The 15,960-nt window shown below is 39.9% G+C and overlaps 1 protein-coding gene across 1 annotated transcript; it reads right to left on the bottom strand.

The window, feature by feature from the left end:
* Positions 1–1,166: 1,166 nt before the first annotated feature.
* Positions 1,167–13,427, bottom strand: LOC121725326 (homeobox protein GBX-2-like). Its single transcript, XM_042112218.1, has 4 exons — positions 13,011–13,427; positions 8,924–9,002; positions 1,480–1,621; positions 1,167–1,338 (listed from the first exon to the last, which is right to left on the bottom strand). The coding sequence occupies exons 1-4, from the start codon at positions 13,381–13,383 to the stop codon at positions 1,225–1,227; spliced, it is 708 nt and encodes a 235-aa protein (XP_041968152.1). The 5' UTR covers positions 13,384–13,427; the 3' UTR covers positions 1,167–1,224.
* Positions 13,428–15,960: the final 2,533 nt, after the last annotated feature.

Below are 15,960 nucleotides of genomic sequence, written 5' to 3'. Positions count from 1 at the left end.
ATTTAATGTTTGTTCCTAAATTAATTTGAAGAAACACCGAGACGGCATTGTAACTTTAAAGTGATTGCATAGTTATCATGCCGGATTTGAAGATTCGTATCGAATTTTTAGCATTGGGTTCTCAGAACCCAATGCCAAAATTAAATATTTTAAAGGAAATGTTATTCATAATGCTCTACAATTACTACCAATTCTGTGCAGTCACAGACTACCACAGACCATGGTAGTGCCAGAATAATGTAGTGTTGTCAAGTCTATTTCTTTGAAATTACTAAAAAATAAAATAACGTTTTTCGTTAAACGTTGCTGCAATCAATGATATTATTAGCTGCATTATTATTATACGCGTATACAGTAAATATAATACAGATTCATTCAAACGCCGGCTTTAGGGTAGAGCTAGTAATATTAAAGTATTTCTACTGCTTTATATTCTGTAGCAATAGGGAATAACCCAAAAATCGGAGCTGAGAATGTTACTGGCACATACAGTAATGAATTCGACTAAAGTGGCCCATTTACTATCCTGCATTGCAGTCCGCCGGCTTATGCAGAATTATTGTGAATGGTGTCGCAAGCCGGCCGCCATGCAGGTCCGCGATACCATTCACTATCCTGCATAAGCCGACGGACTGCCGTGAATGGGCCCTTCAAAATCCGACATACAGTTGCATACGCCATATCAGAATATTGACAGAAACTTTGTCGAACAAAGAGCGCTTACAGACGAACCGCACTTGTCGACGGCTGTCGACAAGTGCCGTTCGGCTGTAAGAAACCTTACTGTCTATGCTGGTCCTGTACGCTAACATGAAAACATGGCGATAATACTACGAATAATAAAAACTAAGAAAGAGTAGGTCACTGTGTCAAAAAATTTGTCCACGAGGCTACAAAATGTGACCCGAATACATGCATACTTTATGCATGTATTCGGTACACAATTTTGTGTATTTAGAAGTGCCAATTATTGTCAACTGCTTTATTTCGTTAATTTGAGTGTTAGTGTTTCATTGCTATTGCTATATTTTAGTGTGCGAAAAGGAACCAAATTCAAAACGTTTCAAGTATGGGAGTTACGTTTCCTTAGTTTTTATTATTTGTAGTAGTAATACATATTATATTATCATCCTATTGCATATAGAGAACAGACTCTACCTTGATAAACAGCTCTACGTCTAAAGCCAGCTTCTTCCCCCTTTCTATCTCTATCGGTTACTCTATCTACACGTCCTCTCCCTCCGGCCTGTGCCTCTGCAGCACTGCTAGCCGCTGCTGCGTCACCTCCAGGTGGTGCTTCCTCCACTTGATGCGCCGGTTCTGGAACCACACCTTCACCTGTAATGAGCAGACGATTAATATGTGTGCATTTGAGCTAGTGTGCGTGTGTGTGTGTTTGTGTGTGTGCACACATATTAAATGTGTGCATTTGAGCTAGTGTGCGTGTGCGTGCTTGTGTGTGTGTGTGGGGGGGTGTACCTGCGCCTCAGTGAGCTGCAGCGCGTGGGCGAGGTACAGTCTCTCGGGGCCGACCATGTACTGCTGGCGCTCGAACTCGGCCTCCAGCCGCTCCAGCTGCTCCGGCGTGAAGATCGTTCGTATCCGCTTGCTTCGACCTGAGCTGCCGGGTTGGGAAAGAAATAAAAACACTTATTGATGCACACAATCGCTCGGCAAAAATAAGAGAGGGCGCTGCAGTGTTCGATTTTAGCTCCATTTCTTTTGAGCGAGGCGAGTTCGTCCACGGGGGCACGATGTTGGTGGACCAGTGATCTAAGTGTAAATTAGTAGCTTGCGATCAAAACAACACGTTATTATTATTAATAACGTATTTGTACGTTATTGGCTGTGCCGGGTTTATATTTTATTTTATTAATGTAGGCCACTTTATTTCCGCCGCCCCATGTATGAAATCTGCCGCCACCCTAGCTTATATGGCCTATTTAGAAATCCAGGGCTGGTTATGGGTTGTATGATTATCAATTTACGCTGGTTAATGGTTATACTGCATATTCGACATACAGTAACGCCGAGCCAACATATTAATGTTCTAAAATGTAGGTATAAATTTTGGGCGGCATATAGATTATTCGTTTGAATATTTTTATTAGTAAGGATCATCATGCCTGGAAAACCGACTGTCACTTTAGAATTCAGTAAGTAGCAATATACATAGCGCTATTTTTATTGTTGGGCGATTGGTCACACCGATTTTCACGGTGACGCGCGAAATGTCCGCGCCAATCGTGTTTTTTTTTTAAATGAAATAAGGGGGCAAACGACACTCGCAGCATTAGAAGAGCTGCAGGTGCGTTGCCGGCCTTTTAAGAGGGAATAGGGTAATAGGGGAGGGTAAGGAAGGGAATAGGGTAGGGGATATAGTCCTCCGTTAAACTCACTCACTCGGCGAAACACAGCGCAAGCGCTGTTTCACGCCGGTTTTCTGTGAGAACGTGGTATTTCTCCGGTCGAGCCGGCCCATTCGTGCCGAAGCATGGCTCTCCCACGTTATAGTAACTCCCACGTGTTATACGGTGTTTTCCAATAAGTACTGGCTTTTACTGGTTTGACGTTTCATGACAAGGGTCTCCTATCTTCTTTGCAGCGACTTTGCTGTTCAAAATGGTAGACTTGTTAATTGTTATACCTACGTAACACTGAAAATGTTTAGAAAATGAAAAACGGCTTAATGTAGAAAGTTGCCAATACTTTTATTGTTTTTAGAAGTAATCTCCGTTCCTCTCTACACATCGTCACATTCGATGGAATCACCGAAAAAAGCAGTGGGCCCAGCCTTCCTTAGGGGTCTCTTCTGGGGCATTTTCGTACGCTTTCATCGCATCTTCAGGGCTCGTAATGCGAGTACCTCGAATTTTATCTTTATATCTTGGGAATAAATTAAAGCCGCAGGGCGCCAGGCCAGGACTATATGGCGTATGGCTCAATATCTCAACACGTGCCATAGTTAAATATTCAACAGTCCGTCTCGCGGAGTGCGCTGAAGCATTGTTGTGGTGAAGGAGTGTCCTGCTTCGAGGGCGCTGCTGTCGAAATATTTCCAAGACGACAGGCACACAGCGATTGACATACCATTTTGCAGTAACTGTCCTTCTAGCACAACTATCGCAAAATGACATTTCCGATCAAATAATGAGGCAATCATCTTTTTGCCTTGACTTCTTCCTTTCTTTACCTTAGTTGGCCAAACCTCGAAAGGAAACACCCCTTGAGCTGATTGTCTTTTGGTTTCGGGTTCGAAGCAATATATCCAGCTTTCATCACCCGTGAGGTTGTCAAATACAGCATTTGAGTCACCACCGTTGAACTTATCTAACATTTGGCGACATCAGTCCATGCGAAGGCGTTTCTGGTCGTCGATTAAAGTATGGGGAATGCATCTGGTACAAAGCTTCCTGACGCCTAAATGTTCATGTAATATTTGTTGAACTTGACTCATAGCAATGCCTAGGCTTGCCCGTATCTGCTGGTAGGTCACTCTTTTATCTTCCTCTATCATGCGTCGCACAGCACTGTTGAGAGTATTCACACAAAGATAGAGGAGGAAAAAGGAAAGTTAGTAGAAACGTTTACACAAGAAGTAGGGAAAGCTGTAAATATGTTGAATGGCACAATCGGGGGGCGGGAGGTCATGATACAGGGCGAACCGGAGCGGGAGACACCCCCAACATATGCGAGTGTCGCCCGGGGCAAGCCTAAGTACAGGACCCTCCACTCCCTGATTGTGGCAGACAAAGAAAACTTCATGCCGACCACTGAAATAGTCCAGGAGATGGGAAAGATAATAGAGGCGAGAAAGGAAGGCATACAAGTTGATAGGATTATAAAAGGGAAAGGGAGAAAGGTAATTGTGGGCTTCAGAGACAAAAAAAGATAGGGACAAAATTTTAAATAAGATAGAGAAATTGGAAGGAAAGTTGGAGGCACAAAAAATAGAGAATAAAGACCCCCAGGTTGTGTTATATGGGGTGCTTAAAAATAATACTGATGACGAAGTGTTAGAGTCCATCAGATCTCAAAATGGGCAGCTTGTGAAAGACATCCTGGGAAGATAGAATGAAGGTGAAGTACAGGAGGAAAGGAAAGGATGATCACACTGAGCATGTGGTGCTTACTGTGTCTCCGGGGCTGTGGGCGCGTTTCACCGAGGCAGGACACCTATATATAGATGTCCAACGCGTCAGGGTCGCCGACCAGTCCCCCCTAATCCAGTGCTCGCGCTGCTTGGGGTACGGACATGGGCGGCGATTCTGTAGTGCCACCGAGGAGAAATGCGCACACTGCTCCGGGGCGCATCACCAATCTCAGTGTGATGATCGTAAGGAGGGTGTCAGGCCGTGCTGCACTAACTGTCACAAAGATCATCTAGATGACACAGGCCACAATGCACTCAGTGCGGAGTGTCCGGTACGGCAAAAGTGGGATGTCATAGCGCGTGCAACAGTCGCATACGATCCCGACTATAAATAGAACTAATTATAGTGTTAAGTAGTCACGTAGCAATTGATAAATGTAGTTGGATGTGATTTATTATGTAATTAAACACACCAATGCAAACAAATTGTAAATGTGTTGTGTAAAAAAAAAAAACTTTTGCACCTACATGAGATTATTGATGGCAATAAGACGGCATGTAAGGCATAAGAAATATAATAGCACAACACATACTAAGACTTACTTGTAACGACACACACTATCAGCACCATTTGTAATTGCACGCGCTATGAAACCGCCACAAATAGCATGATGATATGTTATGATTGCATAACACAATGCTAACATTAACCAGCCGGATGCTCCGGGCTACTGCATGCAAATGCCTGCATATGAATAACCTGTACTTACCTTATTGAGATCTTAGAGACAACTCCAAAATGACAAAATGAGATTTAATATTAAAAGACAGGATTACACAATGTCAGACAATAGAATGTATATCAATATATGTACGATAATAAATAAATGAACATTTGTAAAATGAATCATTAATGTCGCAAAGAAATTTTATGTAAACTAGAGATAATAAAAATATATAACGATCTAATATCTAATTTAAATTAATTTTGAAACTTAAAATATCAATAATGAATCTCGCAAATAAATTTTATGAAAGGAGAGACAATAAAAATGTATAACCACTAATGTGTAAGTAATTTAAAAAATTTAAAATCTGTATTATGAATTATGAATGTCGCAAAGAAATTGTATGTAAATGAGTGATAACAAAAATGTATAATAATATAATATGTAAATTAGAAGTAATGAAAAATTTGCAATATGAATTATGAATATCATACAGAAATCTATGTAAATGAGAGACAATAAAAATGCTTTTAAAATGTATGTATTATAAGAAGAAATGTAAAATGAAGTAAAGAAATAAATGTAAAATTAGAATATAAATCAAATATGATATGTTAATTTAAAGTAAAAAATCTTAGTAAATAAAACCTAAAAAATTAATACAAATGTAAAAAAGTACATATATGTAAGTAATTGTCCTTCTCCTTGAAGGGGGAACAAGAGGTCCCATAACAGGGGCCATTAAAAAAAAAAACACTTTCAGTGTGACCCACGTATTTTAGATAGTTACGAAAAAAATATGTTTGAAAATTGAATACTTTGCGATTACATTAAGTTATAGCGCCTACTAAAATTAAAGTGCAATGTTGCCGAAAAAATAATATCCCACCAAAAACATTAAAAAAATAAAAAATATCCACAGCCGAACATATAACCTCCTCGTTTTTGGAAGTCGGTTAAAAATGTAGAGCCAAGTTCCATATAACTTTATTCTTGTCCATGGTCTTCGCCGTAAAAAGGATGTAGATCTAAATGAGTGCCAAGTTCTATGGAAAATTGAAATTTTCATCAGAATTATTACTTTTTAACAAAAAATTTAAACCGAATTCCCAGGTATAGGTATACTATTCTTAAAAATATTCTTTCAATACTATTCTTAAAAATATGATCTAAAAAGTATGAAAAAATTCTTATTCTTCATTAGTGCCTTTTTCATTCGTTTGAAGTCGATACCAGCCCAGAACTGAGATGCCTACTTGACATGAATCTTGGCCGGTAGCGACATCAAAAGAATGAAAATTGAGTATAGAATTGGTTGAGGTTAAATCGAATTTCGAAAAAGGCACTAATGAAGAATAAGAATTATTTCATACTTTTTAACCGACTTCCAAAAAAGGAGGAGGTTATATGTTCGGCAGTGGATATTTTTTTAGATCATATTTTCAAGAATATTATGGTTTTACCTTGGAAGTCGGTTTAAATTTTTTGTTAAAAAATAACAATTTTACTCTTTTTAGTTATCTACAAGATAAGGCTATATGCGTAAATAACCATTACGAATGTTAACTATTCACATTATGTTACTATAAGTGAAATTGTAGTAAATGCTTGCAGTTATCTAAGCGATGCTGCAATTTCCAAACTTTTATCTTTAAAGGTTCAGGAGTTCTGTTCAGTGCCTTTGGAATTCGGATCAAGAGATACCTTCGTATGAAATTTCACTTATTTTAACCATAATATTATGTTTAAGTTACTAGAAACAACATCGTAAGCACCATTTGTGTTTTAATAAACAAGGATTTACCTCGATTGCTGATCGGTGATCCCATCATCAGATCACCACTTTCGTAATGTTTATATGAAATTAAGATTCTATCTTATACAACAACACAAGATTTTTGAAAATCAGTCCACAAACAGCGAAATAATCATCAACATCATCTGCTTCGATGCAAAATATCATGAAAAGTACTTACCAATAAATGTGTAATAATGTGATGATGCATGGCATAATTATAGTTATGATGATGATGATTAATCAAATTTATATATTGGTTTATGCTTTCAGTTGTTTAAGCAACGCCAAAATCCCCGAATCTGTATAAAAATAGAAGGATTCAAAAGTTCTGTTGGATACCTTCGGATATAACCTGGTGTGAAATCTTACTTTTTGGTAGCATATGCCTCGAATACTTCAGAAACAATCAAAATCACTATATGTTTCCATACAAATTTTAAAGAGTCCCCTCGATTACTCATGGATCCCATCGTCAGATCACCACTTTTGTGAACATGGTACTAAATTGAAGTTAAACCCTATATAATACAAAAAGAATTTTGAAAATCGGCCCACAAACGGCTGAGTAATCGTTGAACATACAAAAAAGATACATACAGCCGAACGTATTACCTCCTCCTTTTTGGAAGTCGGTCAATTAAAATGTTCAATAACTTTATGAAATGACTGACGTAATGAAAACTGGCCAAGTTAAATCTAATCTACTTTAAGATCTCACATTATTTAAATAACATCAATTGTTTATATAGATCCATACTAATATTATAAATGCGAAAGTGTGTCTGTCTGTCTGTCTGTTACCTCTTTACGCCTAAACCACTGTACCGATTTGACTGAAATTTGACATGGACATACTTGGAGTCCCGGGAAAGGACATAATAATATGATACTTTTCGTCCCAGAAAAATGTACGGTTCCCGCGTGATACACGAGTCTTGGCGCAACGGAGTTGCGGGCGTCATCTAGTATTCAATTAAGCAAAGAAATAGACTATTATTTGTTCATAATGTTATTTGGTTCCTATACATAAGTACCATCGAGGAAGTTGATTCCTATGCAATTGACAGACCAACGTTATTTGGTCGAATATGTCAATTCAATGTTAATAATTTATTGTGATCTGTCAGCTCTCAGCTGGGTTTGACGTAACGCGACCAAACTACTTAGGTCCCCGATTTGCATAGGAATCAACTTCTCTGATAGTACATATTTCAATTTTCCATAGAACTTGGCACTCATTTAGATCTCCATCCTTTTTACGGCGAAGACCATAGACAAGAATAATGTTTATATGGAACTAGGCTCTCCATTTTTACATAAATATGTTTTTGGTGGGATATCATTACTTTTTGTAAAGTAAACTTTCCGAGCAAGGGTGGACAGCTGTGGACACCTTAATCTTCCCAGTTCAAACATAGATAATATTCGACTATATTCAATCACAACCTTAAGGGGCTGTTTCACCACTTCCCGACAAGTGTCGGATATGCTATCCGAAACATATCTGACAGATACTTCATCTGTCAGATAAGTTGTGGATAGCCTATCTGAAACTTATCAGTGGAAGTGGGGAAACAGCAACTAAGACTTGTTGAGTATCAGTCGAATAAAACAAAGAAAATCCAAGCGAATGGAAAAAGCAGCTACCTGCATCAGCAGGTATTGGAATAATACGGTATAACACAAGTGTATTTCCAACCATTAACTATAGGGTACAACTTATTGTGCGGAGGTTAAGTAGCTATTACATTATGTGAGCGGAAAATAGTTAAAGTTTAAAAAAAATATAAAAGTGAGGTTAAAGTTTATCTTTTCAGCTGCGCGAAAAAAGGTGACTGCTGTGCCAGGGAAAAGCGGCCTAGTTACAGCTGTAATAGCTACCACCAGCTGGGCTAGCATAGCGCTTAAGATTTGTTTCCGGTCTTCGTAGATAAGAAATTACTAAAGTTTTATTAACTTTGAAGCAGGAACTTTTATCCAAGGAGCTATAGTCATTTCTTCTTTACGAAGACTGGAAACCACTTCTACAGGGCCATTCTAAGCGGGCTGGTATGGAGTTGACTAATATACGGTTCCAACTTCCACTGTATGGTGTAGACAAGCCTTTCCCAAAGTAAGCGATAACGCCCACTTGTGGGCGCTGAAGGTCTAAAAGGGGGCGGTGTGGGACCCAAAAAAAAACAGGGGCGTTGTGTAGAGGATTTTATTTAAAAGTAGGTGAAACAAAGGGGGTGCCAAAAAAATATTTTTTCTCAAAGTGGGTGGTAGACAAAATAAGTTTGGGAACCCCTGGACTGTAGTTACCTGCTGGAGCACGTCATGGGGTGCGGGCGGGGCTTCAGCTGCGCGCCGCCGCCGGCCCGCAGCTCCGGCCGAGGGCCGTCTGCAGACAATAAAGGACATCAGGCAATTTCCATACAATCTATACTAATATTATAATTGGGAAGAGTTTGTTTGTTTGTTTGTTTGAACGCGCTAATCTCAGGAACTACTGGTCCGATTTGAAAAATTCTTTCACTGTTAGATAGCCCATTTATCGAGGAAGGCTATAGGCTATATTTCATCACGCTAATACTAATGAGAGCGAAGAAATAGAGGAAAAAGAGAAAAAAAAGGGGGAAATTATTTGAAAGAACTTATTTGAACGCGCTAATCTCAGGAACTACTGGTCCGATTTGAAAAATTCTTTCAGTGTTAGATAGCCTATTTATCGAGAAAGGCTATAGGCTATATTTTATTACACTAAGACTAATATGAGCGAAGAAATAGAGGAAAATGTGGAAAAAAACAGGGGGAAATTATTTGAAATATACTTTTATGATTTGCGCGTAAACTATTCAATCTATTTTGATGGAATTTGGTATGGAGATACTTTGAGTCTCGGGAGAGGACAAGGAATACTAATTTTGTCCTGGAAAATATACGGTTCCCACTCAATAAACTTCTCTGATTTGCGCGTAAACGACTTAATCGATGTACGGAAACAATTACTATAAACTAAGGTGTTGGTATAAAAAAGATACGCAGCCAGACCTAGGATTATTTAAAATAGATAGGCCATATTAAGAACTTAAAAAAATATATGGACTTAACCCTGTAACTGCATTTTTTTATATTATGATATAGTACATTATTTTAACCTAGCTATTAGAAATATTCTTAGTTCTGACCGCGCATTTATTTATTTTTAGACCAGAATCCTTTGTTATTAATTATTATTATATAATAAGTAACATATTTTATTACATAAATTATATACTTAGGAGAGCGGAGGCATGGCTCTGCCTACAGGGGTAAGCAGTTACACGCCTTTTTGTAGAGTCTGCGCCTAAAGGGTGTAACAAAACTATAAAACTGTCTAACAACGAAAGAATATTTGAAATCGAACCAGTTGTTCCTGAGATTAGCGCGTTTAAGCAAACAAACAAACTCTTCAGCTTATAATATTAGTATCTAAGATATTATCTATCAGTTTTTCTACATAAATAAAAATAGATTTTTAATTAAATTTTAATCAATTTAAACTCGAAAATGGCTGAACCGATTATGGAAATTTTAGTCTATATGATATATTCGTGGAAGTCCACAGGTGCTTAATTACATTAATGGTCCGAGTAAAGTGATACGAAGTTGCTAGCTCTGTCAGCGCTGCTACTTTCACAGTGAACTCTAGATAGATATTAAGAAATACATAAAATATACCCTAAAGCTAGAGTATTAACTATATCATTTTGTTTTGTTACCCCTTGTAGTAGCTTTACACGTTTCACATGTACTTATCGTTATTATCTATAGTCGGTTAAAGTTCCTTAGCATTTATGCTTAATATTATAAAGCGCAAGAGGGTCATCTGATGGAAAGCAACTTCCGTCGCCCATGGACACTCGCAACATCAAAAGAGCTGCAGGTGCGTTGCCGGCCTTTAGAGGGAATAGGGAAGGGTAAGGATGGGAATAGGGGAAGGGTAGGGAAGGGAATAGGGTAGGGAATTGGGCCTCCAGTAAATTCACTCACTCAGCGAAGCATAGCGCAAGCGCTGTTTCACGCCGGTTTTCTGTGAGCCCGTGGTATTTCTCCGGTCGAGCCGGCCCATTCGTGCCGAAGTATGGCTCTACCACGTTAAGGCTATAAGCTATATTTTATCACGCTAAGACTAATAGGAGCGAAGAAATAGAGAAAAATGTGGAAAAAACGAGGAAATTATTTGAAAGGATAAGCCCTTTCAAATAATTTCCTCACGATTCACAAACTACTGAAACAATTTTTCTGTTATTCGGCACACATAATAAGTAGACACGTGAAGGATCATAGTCTATTTTTGTGGACTAATTATTATTTGTCTGTGCAATACCGCGCGGAACGTCTAGTTTTATATAAAAATTCAAAAGGTTTTTTTATAAAGTTTATTTACAATTGACTTAAAGTATATATATTTGCCATTTTGTGCGATAACTTTTTGCCATCTTGTTGGTAGGGACATGATCCCATTGCTATAAAATTTTTGGGCTTCTGATGATAAAACTGCGACAAGTGGTTTTGGCAGTCCTCTTGTGATGTCAACCTAACACTGCCTAAGGAATTCTGCAACGACCGAAAGAGGGGAAAATCTGAAGGTGCAAGGTCAGGACTGTACGGCGGATGCATTAACACCTCCCAGCCAAACTCCCGTAATTTTTGCTGAGAGGCTAAAGATGTGTGAGGTCTAGCGTTATCATGGTGAAAACCCACACCCCTTCTGTTGATTAATTCCGGACGCTTTCTCTCAACTTCTTGTCCTAATCTCATCAGTTGTTCGCAGTACAGTTCAGAATATCGATCCGAATCAGAATCAGAATCGAATTCTGGACCATCGGGTCCTGCCTGGCGGTAACAGCTCATAACGAATAATGCCCTTCCAATCCCACCACACACACAGCATCACCTTGTTGCGAGTTAACCCGGGTTTCGCCACAGTCTGATAGCCTGACCGGCCTTTAACCACGATCTTTTTCGCACGTTCTTGTCGTACGCTTTTCATCACCAGTTATCAACTTCTTCAAAAATGGTTCGGTTTCATTACGTCGTAATAAGGAATCACAAAAGAGCACAATAAACCATTAGGTTTCTTTCAGGGAGCTCATCAGGCACCCAAATATCGAGCTTTTTTGTGTACCCAGCTTTTTTCAAATGCGCCAAAACCGTTTTGTAGTCAATGCCCAGTTCTCCAGCTACATGGTAACTACTAATATGCCGATCTTGCTCCACTTTTTCAAAAATGGCATCAGTTTTGTCCGTAACACGACCAGAGCGACGTGCATCTTTGATATCAAAATTTCCGGATTGAAAACGCTTAAATCAAATTTGCGCTACTCTCACAGATACTGCATTAGGTCCATAAACCTCACAATTTTTTTTGCGGCTTGTGTTGCATTTTTACCATTTTTGTAATAAAATTTTAAAATGTATCGAATTCAATGATATTCTACTTATACAGATATGTTACGTCCATACTATTTTCCGGCTTATATCTCTTCCGAACAATTTTCAAATTCAAAATTGCAAACATTGACAAATTTGACAGATAAGTGAAACAATAGATACGAAAAACCATTTACATAAAAGAGACAGTTCTATTTTTAAACGTCTAATCGTATCGCTGTCTCTTTCGTCGCCTGAGCTATTACGAAAATTCGACTTTTTCCAGATTGTTCGAAAAAATAATTGAAAATGTAAATAATCGCGGTATTTAATGCAATCAAGACATGTGGTAACAGATTCCATGTGTTTTGTTTACTTTCGAGTCATAATTGGTACATTTTCGATACACACACGACGTCATTTTCAATTTATTTAGGTAAGACAAGACGTGGCACTTTCGTGACTGCGCTCGATGCAGACTCAACAACAGACGGCCCAATTGGGCCGTATTTGAATCTTCACAACGCGCGCGGTAGTAACATATCTGCTTTAAGTTTTTCATCATTGATCGAATTTCTTCATTAGAATCACTCATTTTAACAATAATAAAAACAAATGAAAATCTCACGTTTACCTAATTTGAATTTGGAATTGTCTTCTGTACAAAATTAAAACTTTTTAACAAAAAACTAACTTGGCGATGATTCGCTTGTCGTCCTCTTTCACCTGGCGTGAGTGTGAAGAGAGCAGGACCATGTTTGATTGTTTGCTTTATTCGCCCTCTTAATCGTGATCTATTCCTAGTTATAGGTATATTATATTAAACTTGTACGTATGCTTTGTCTATTGTATATTTTGTGTACTTAAGTATAAATAAAGAATTTGAATGTTCATCTGAAGAGTTTAGTCTATCTAAAGTAAAGTATATTAGCTTCTTAATTGTAGTTCTAAATTAACTTGGAAATAAAACATTTTTTACGGTATGTCCTCTTACCTTGTCTCAGAGCCGCCGGCACGCCGAGCGTCCGACAGAACCCGTCGTTGAGGGCGTGCACATCGTGCGAGTACAGGTAGCTGAGCTGGCGGCGCTCCTGCAGCCGCTCCTGCACGCTCAGGTTCATGGCGTCCCCTTCCCCGCCCGCCAGGCCCAAGATGGCGGCGATCGTGAACGACTTGCCGCCCAGACTCGTGCCCTTCTCCGTCAGGTCCACCCCGAAGGCGGACTGGCTGCTGTCCTCCTCCTCCGTGGACGAAGGCGCATCGTTCTCCCCGAACCCCTCGAACTTGTCCGAGAGCCGCTCGATGTTCTGCTGGTACAGCAGGTCAGACAGGTTGGGGTAGCCCGGGCTGGGTCGCTGCTCCATCATCCTGCCGCCCTCAGTTCACCTCGTACCACTTGACTCTACACTCGCGCATCGTAGGAGACGGTCGATCGGAGGAGTAGTTTTAGGCGGACATAATTATCGACTCGATTACCGTAAGGTTAATTTATTAATTGAGCCCCCTAATTGCGATGCAGTCGACGGGCGCACCGCGCGGCGGTCGGGGGACGATTGACTTGCGGTTTATGATTAAAAAGCACATTTTAAAATCAGAGCGAGGGCGGGGCCGGCCGTCGAACGATCGGTTTGGCGGTAAAAAAATGACATCGCATAAAGCGGTCAATTGAGGGTAGATTATTGCGTATCGGGCGGCGCGGGGGGCGGGGGCGGCGGGCGCGCGCCGATTGGCCGGCGCGGCGCATGCGCGGCGGGCGGGGCGGCGCTGGGCGGGGCCCGCCGTGATTTGCGGTCGGAAAGCCTTTATTGAGCCAGGCACGTATTCGGAAACTCATTACGGGAAAATCCGAGCATAATTTTCGCGAGATAATTATCCTAATAATGTCGTTAGAATTAGGGGATTTGCATATTATTTACTATTAATAGGTAGACTTTGGATTTACAAGAAAGAGTTAGCCAAGCACCATTTAAACATCTGTGTTGCATTACAGATACTACAAGCGCGTACCTATAACATTAAAAGCAATCTTCCTAAGTGCACAACAACTCATGAATGTGATCATTAAACAAGACTTATATGCTGGCTACTGGCTAGCATCTCAAGTGATGTACATCTAGAAATTTTACAAGTAATAAGTATATTAAGAGAAATAATCCTGCCAGGTAACATGTTGTGCGAGTCCGGCCCCGGGCGCCGCCCGCCGAAACAATTTAATATCATAATCGGGCGATCAGACGCAGCGAAGTACGAAATTCGGATCCGCGCATCACACAGCTCTAGAATCTTGGATGTGGGATTTGGATCTGAATAATAATTTCACTGACATTATAAGCTTTTATGACAAATATGTACCATCGAAAATATTGATTCATAGGCTACAGACAGACCTACGTCATTTGGTCGGATATCAATTCTGTTAGCTGTCAGCTGGGTTTGGATTTGTGGGCGCTGAAGGCCTAAAGTGGGTGTAGGACCCATAAAAAATAGGCCAAGTGCGAGTTGGATTCGCCCACATAGGGTTCAGTAACATTATAGAGCAAAACTAGCCAAAAATTTGTGTTTTTGTATGGGAATCCCTCTTAATTATTTAGTTTTGGAGGCGACTTCTTAGAATATATCTATTTTGTTAAACAAAAATCTCGGAATTCCGGAGAAAAATCGGGAACGCAAAGTAAGTCGGTGGTAATGGTAAAAATATGTTATGAAAACGACTTATTTAGCATTTTTGCCCCTTAATTTAAATAAAGATAAGAAAGTAAGTGAAACAAGGGGGGCGCTAAAAATATTTTGTTCTCAAAGTGGGCAGTAAGTATATAGACAAAATAGGTTTGGGAACACCCGGTATAGGCCTTGTAGCTTCGGAGAAATGTGGCTGTGACATACAGACAGACTAAAGCGTTTATGTAGCTATTTTGTGCTACCTGGGATAATAATAATAACTCCCATATCGGTTTCAAGACCTCCGAGTCAAGAGCCACGCTAATACCACTGGACCACGAAGGCGTTACCTGGGATGACAAATCTATAAGGGTTCCGATTTTGTCTTTTAACTACGGAACCCTTAAGGCTCAACTCAGACCGCAGCGCGACGAGGCCAGGCGCAGATTTCAATTGCGTGAGGCGTCTTGCGAATGTGTCAAATCCATATTTTAGAAATGCATCTACGCGTCGTGTTGCGGTCTGAATCAACCTTAAGGTACAGTTGGAACCGAGCGACACAACTGCAACTGCAACTTTCCATGAAATACCCGTATTTTATACGTGGGAGAGCCATGCTTCGCCACGAATGGGCCGGCTCGACCGAATAAATACCACGTTCTCACAGAAAACCGGCGTGAAACAGCGCTTGCGCTGTATTTCGCCGAGTGAGTGAGTTTACCGGAGGCCCAATCCCCTACCCTATTCCCTTTCCTACCCTCCCCTATTCCCTTCCCTTCCCTACCCTCTTCTATTACCCTATTCCCTCTTAAAAGGCCGGCAACGCACATGCAGCTCTTCTGATGCTGCGAGTGTCCATGGGCGACGGAAGTTGCTTTCCATCAGGTGACCCGTTTGCTCGTTTGGCCCCTTATTTCATTAAAAAAAAAAAAAAAACCCTCCGCAGCTAGCGACACTTATTCATAGAAATACATGTAGAAACCAGTAGTGTCGTGACTCGCGACGACACGTCGTCTGCTGTCGATTCATGTAGCGGACTTCCAACTTGTAAGTTTTGTTTTTTAAAGTAACCTTTAAAAAACAAAAAAAAATGGAGATGATTGTTTTGAGTTTGTGATAATCGAAATGGATTTTGCTTATCACAAACTCACTTATATATAAATAAAGATTTTTACTTAGATATAAGTGAGTATTACGATAATTTATTTTTCTGCCTGAACGGTCATGTAACGTGCCTTAAATATCCGTATCAACTTCGGCGAAGCCAAGAGGAAGGGTGATTCGTA

The sequence above is a fragment of the Aricia agestis genome, chromosome 3, assembly GCF_905147365.1.
Source record: "Aricia agestis chromosome 3, ilAriAges1.1, whole genome shotgun sequence".
Classification (NCBI taxonomy): domain Eukaryota; kingdom Metazoa; phylum Arthropoda; class Insecta; order Lepidoptera; family Lycaenidae; genus Aricia; species Aricia agestis.
Note: the sequence above shows the minus strand (reverse complement) of the source record. Positions and strands in the feature narration are given on the sequence as shown.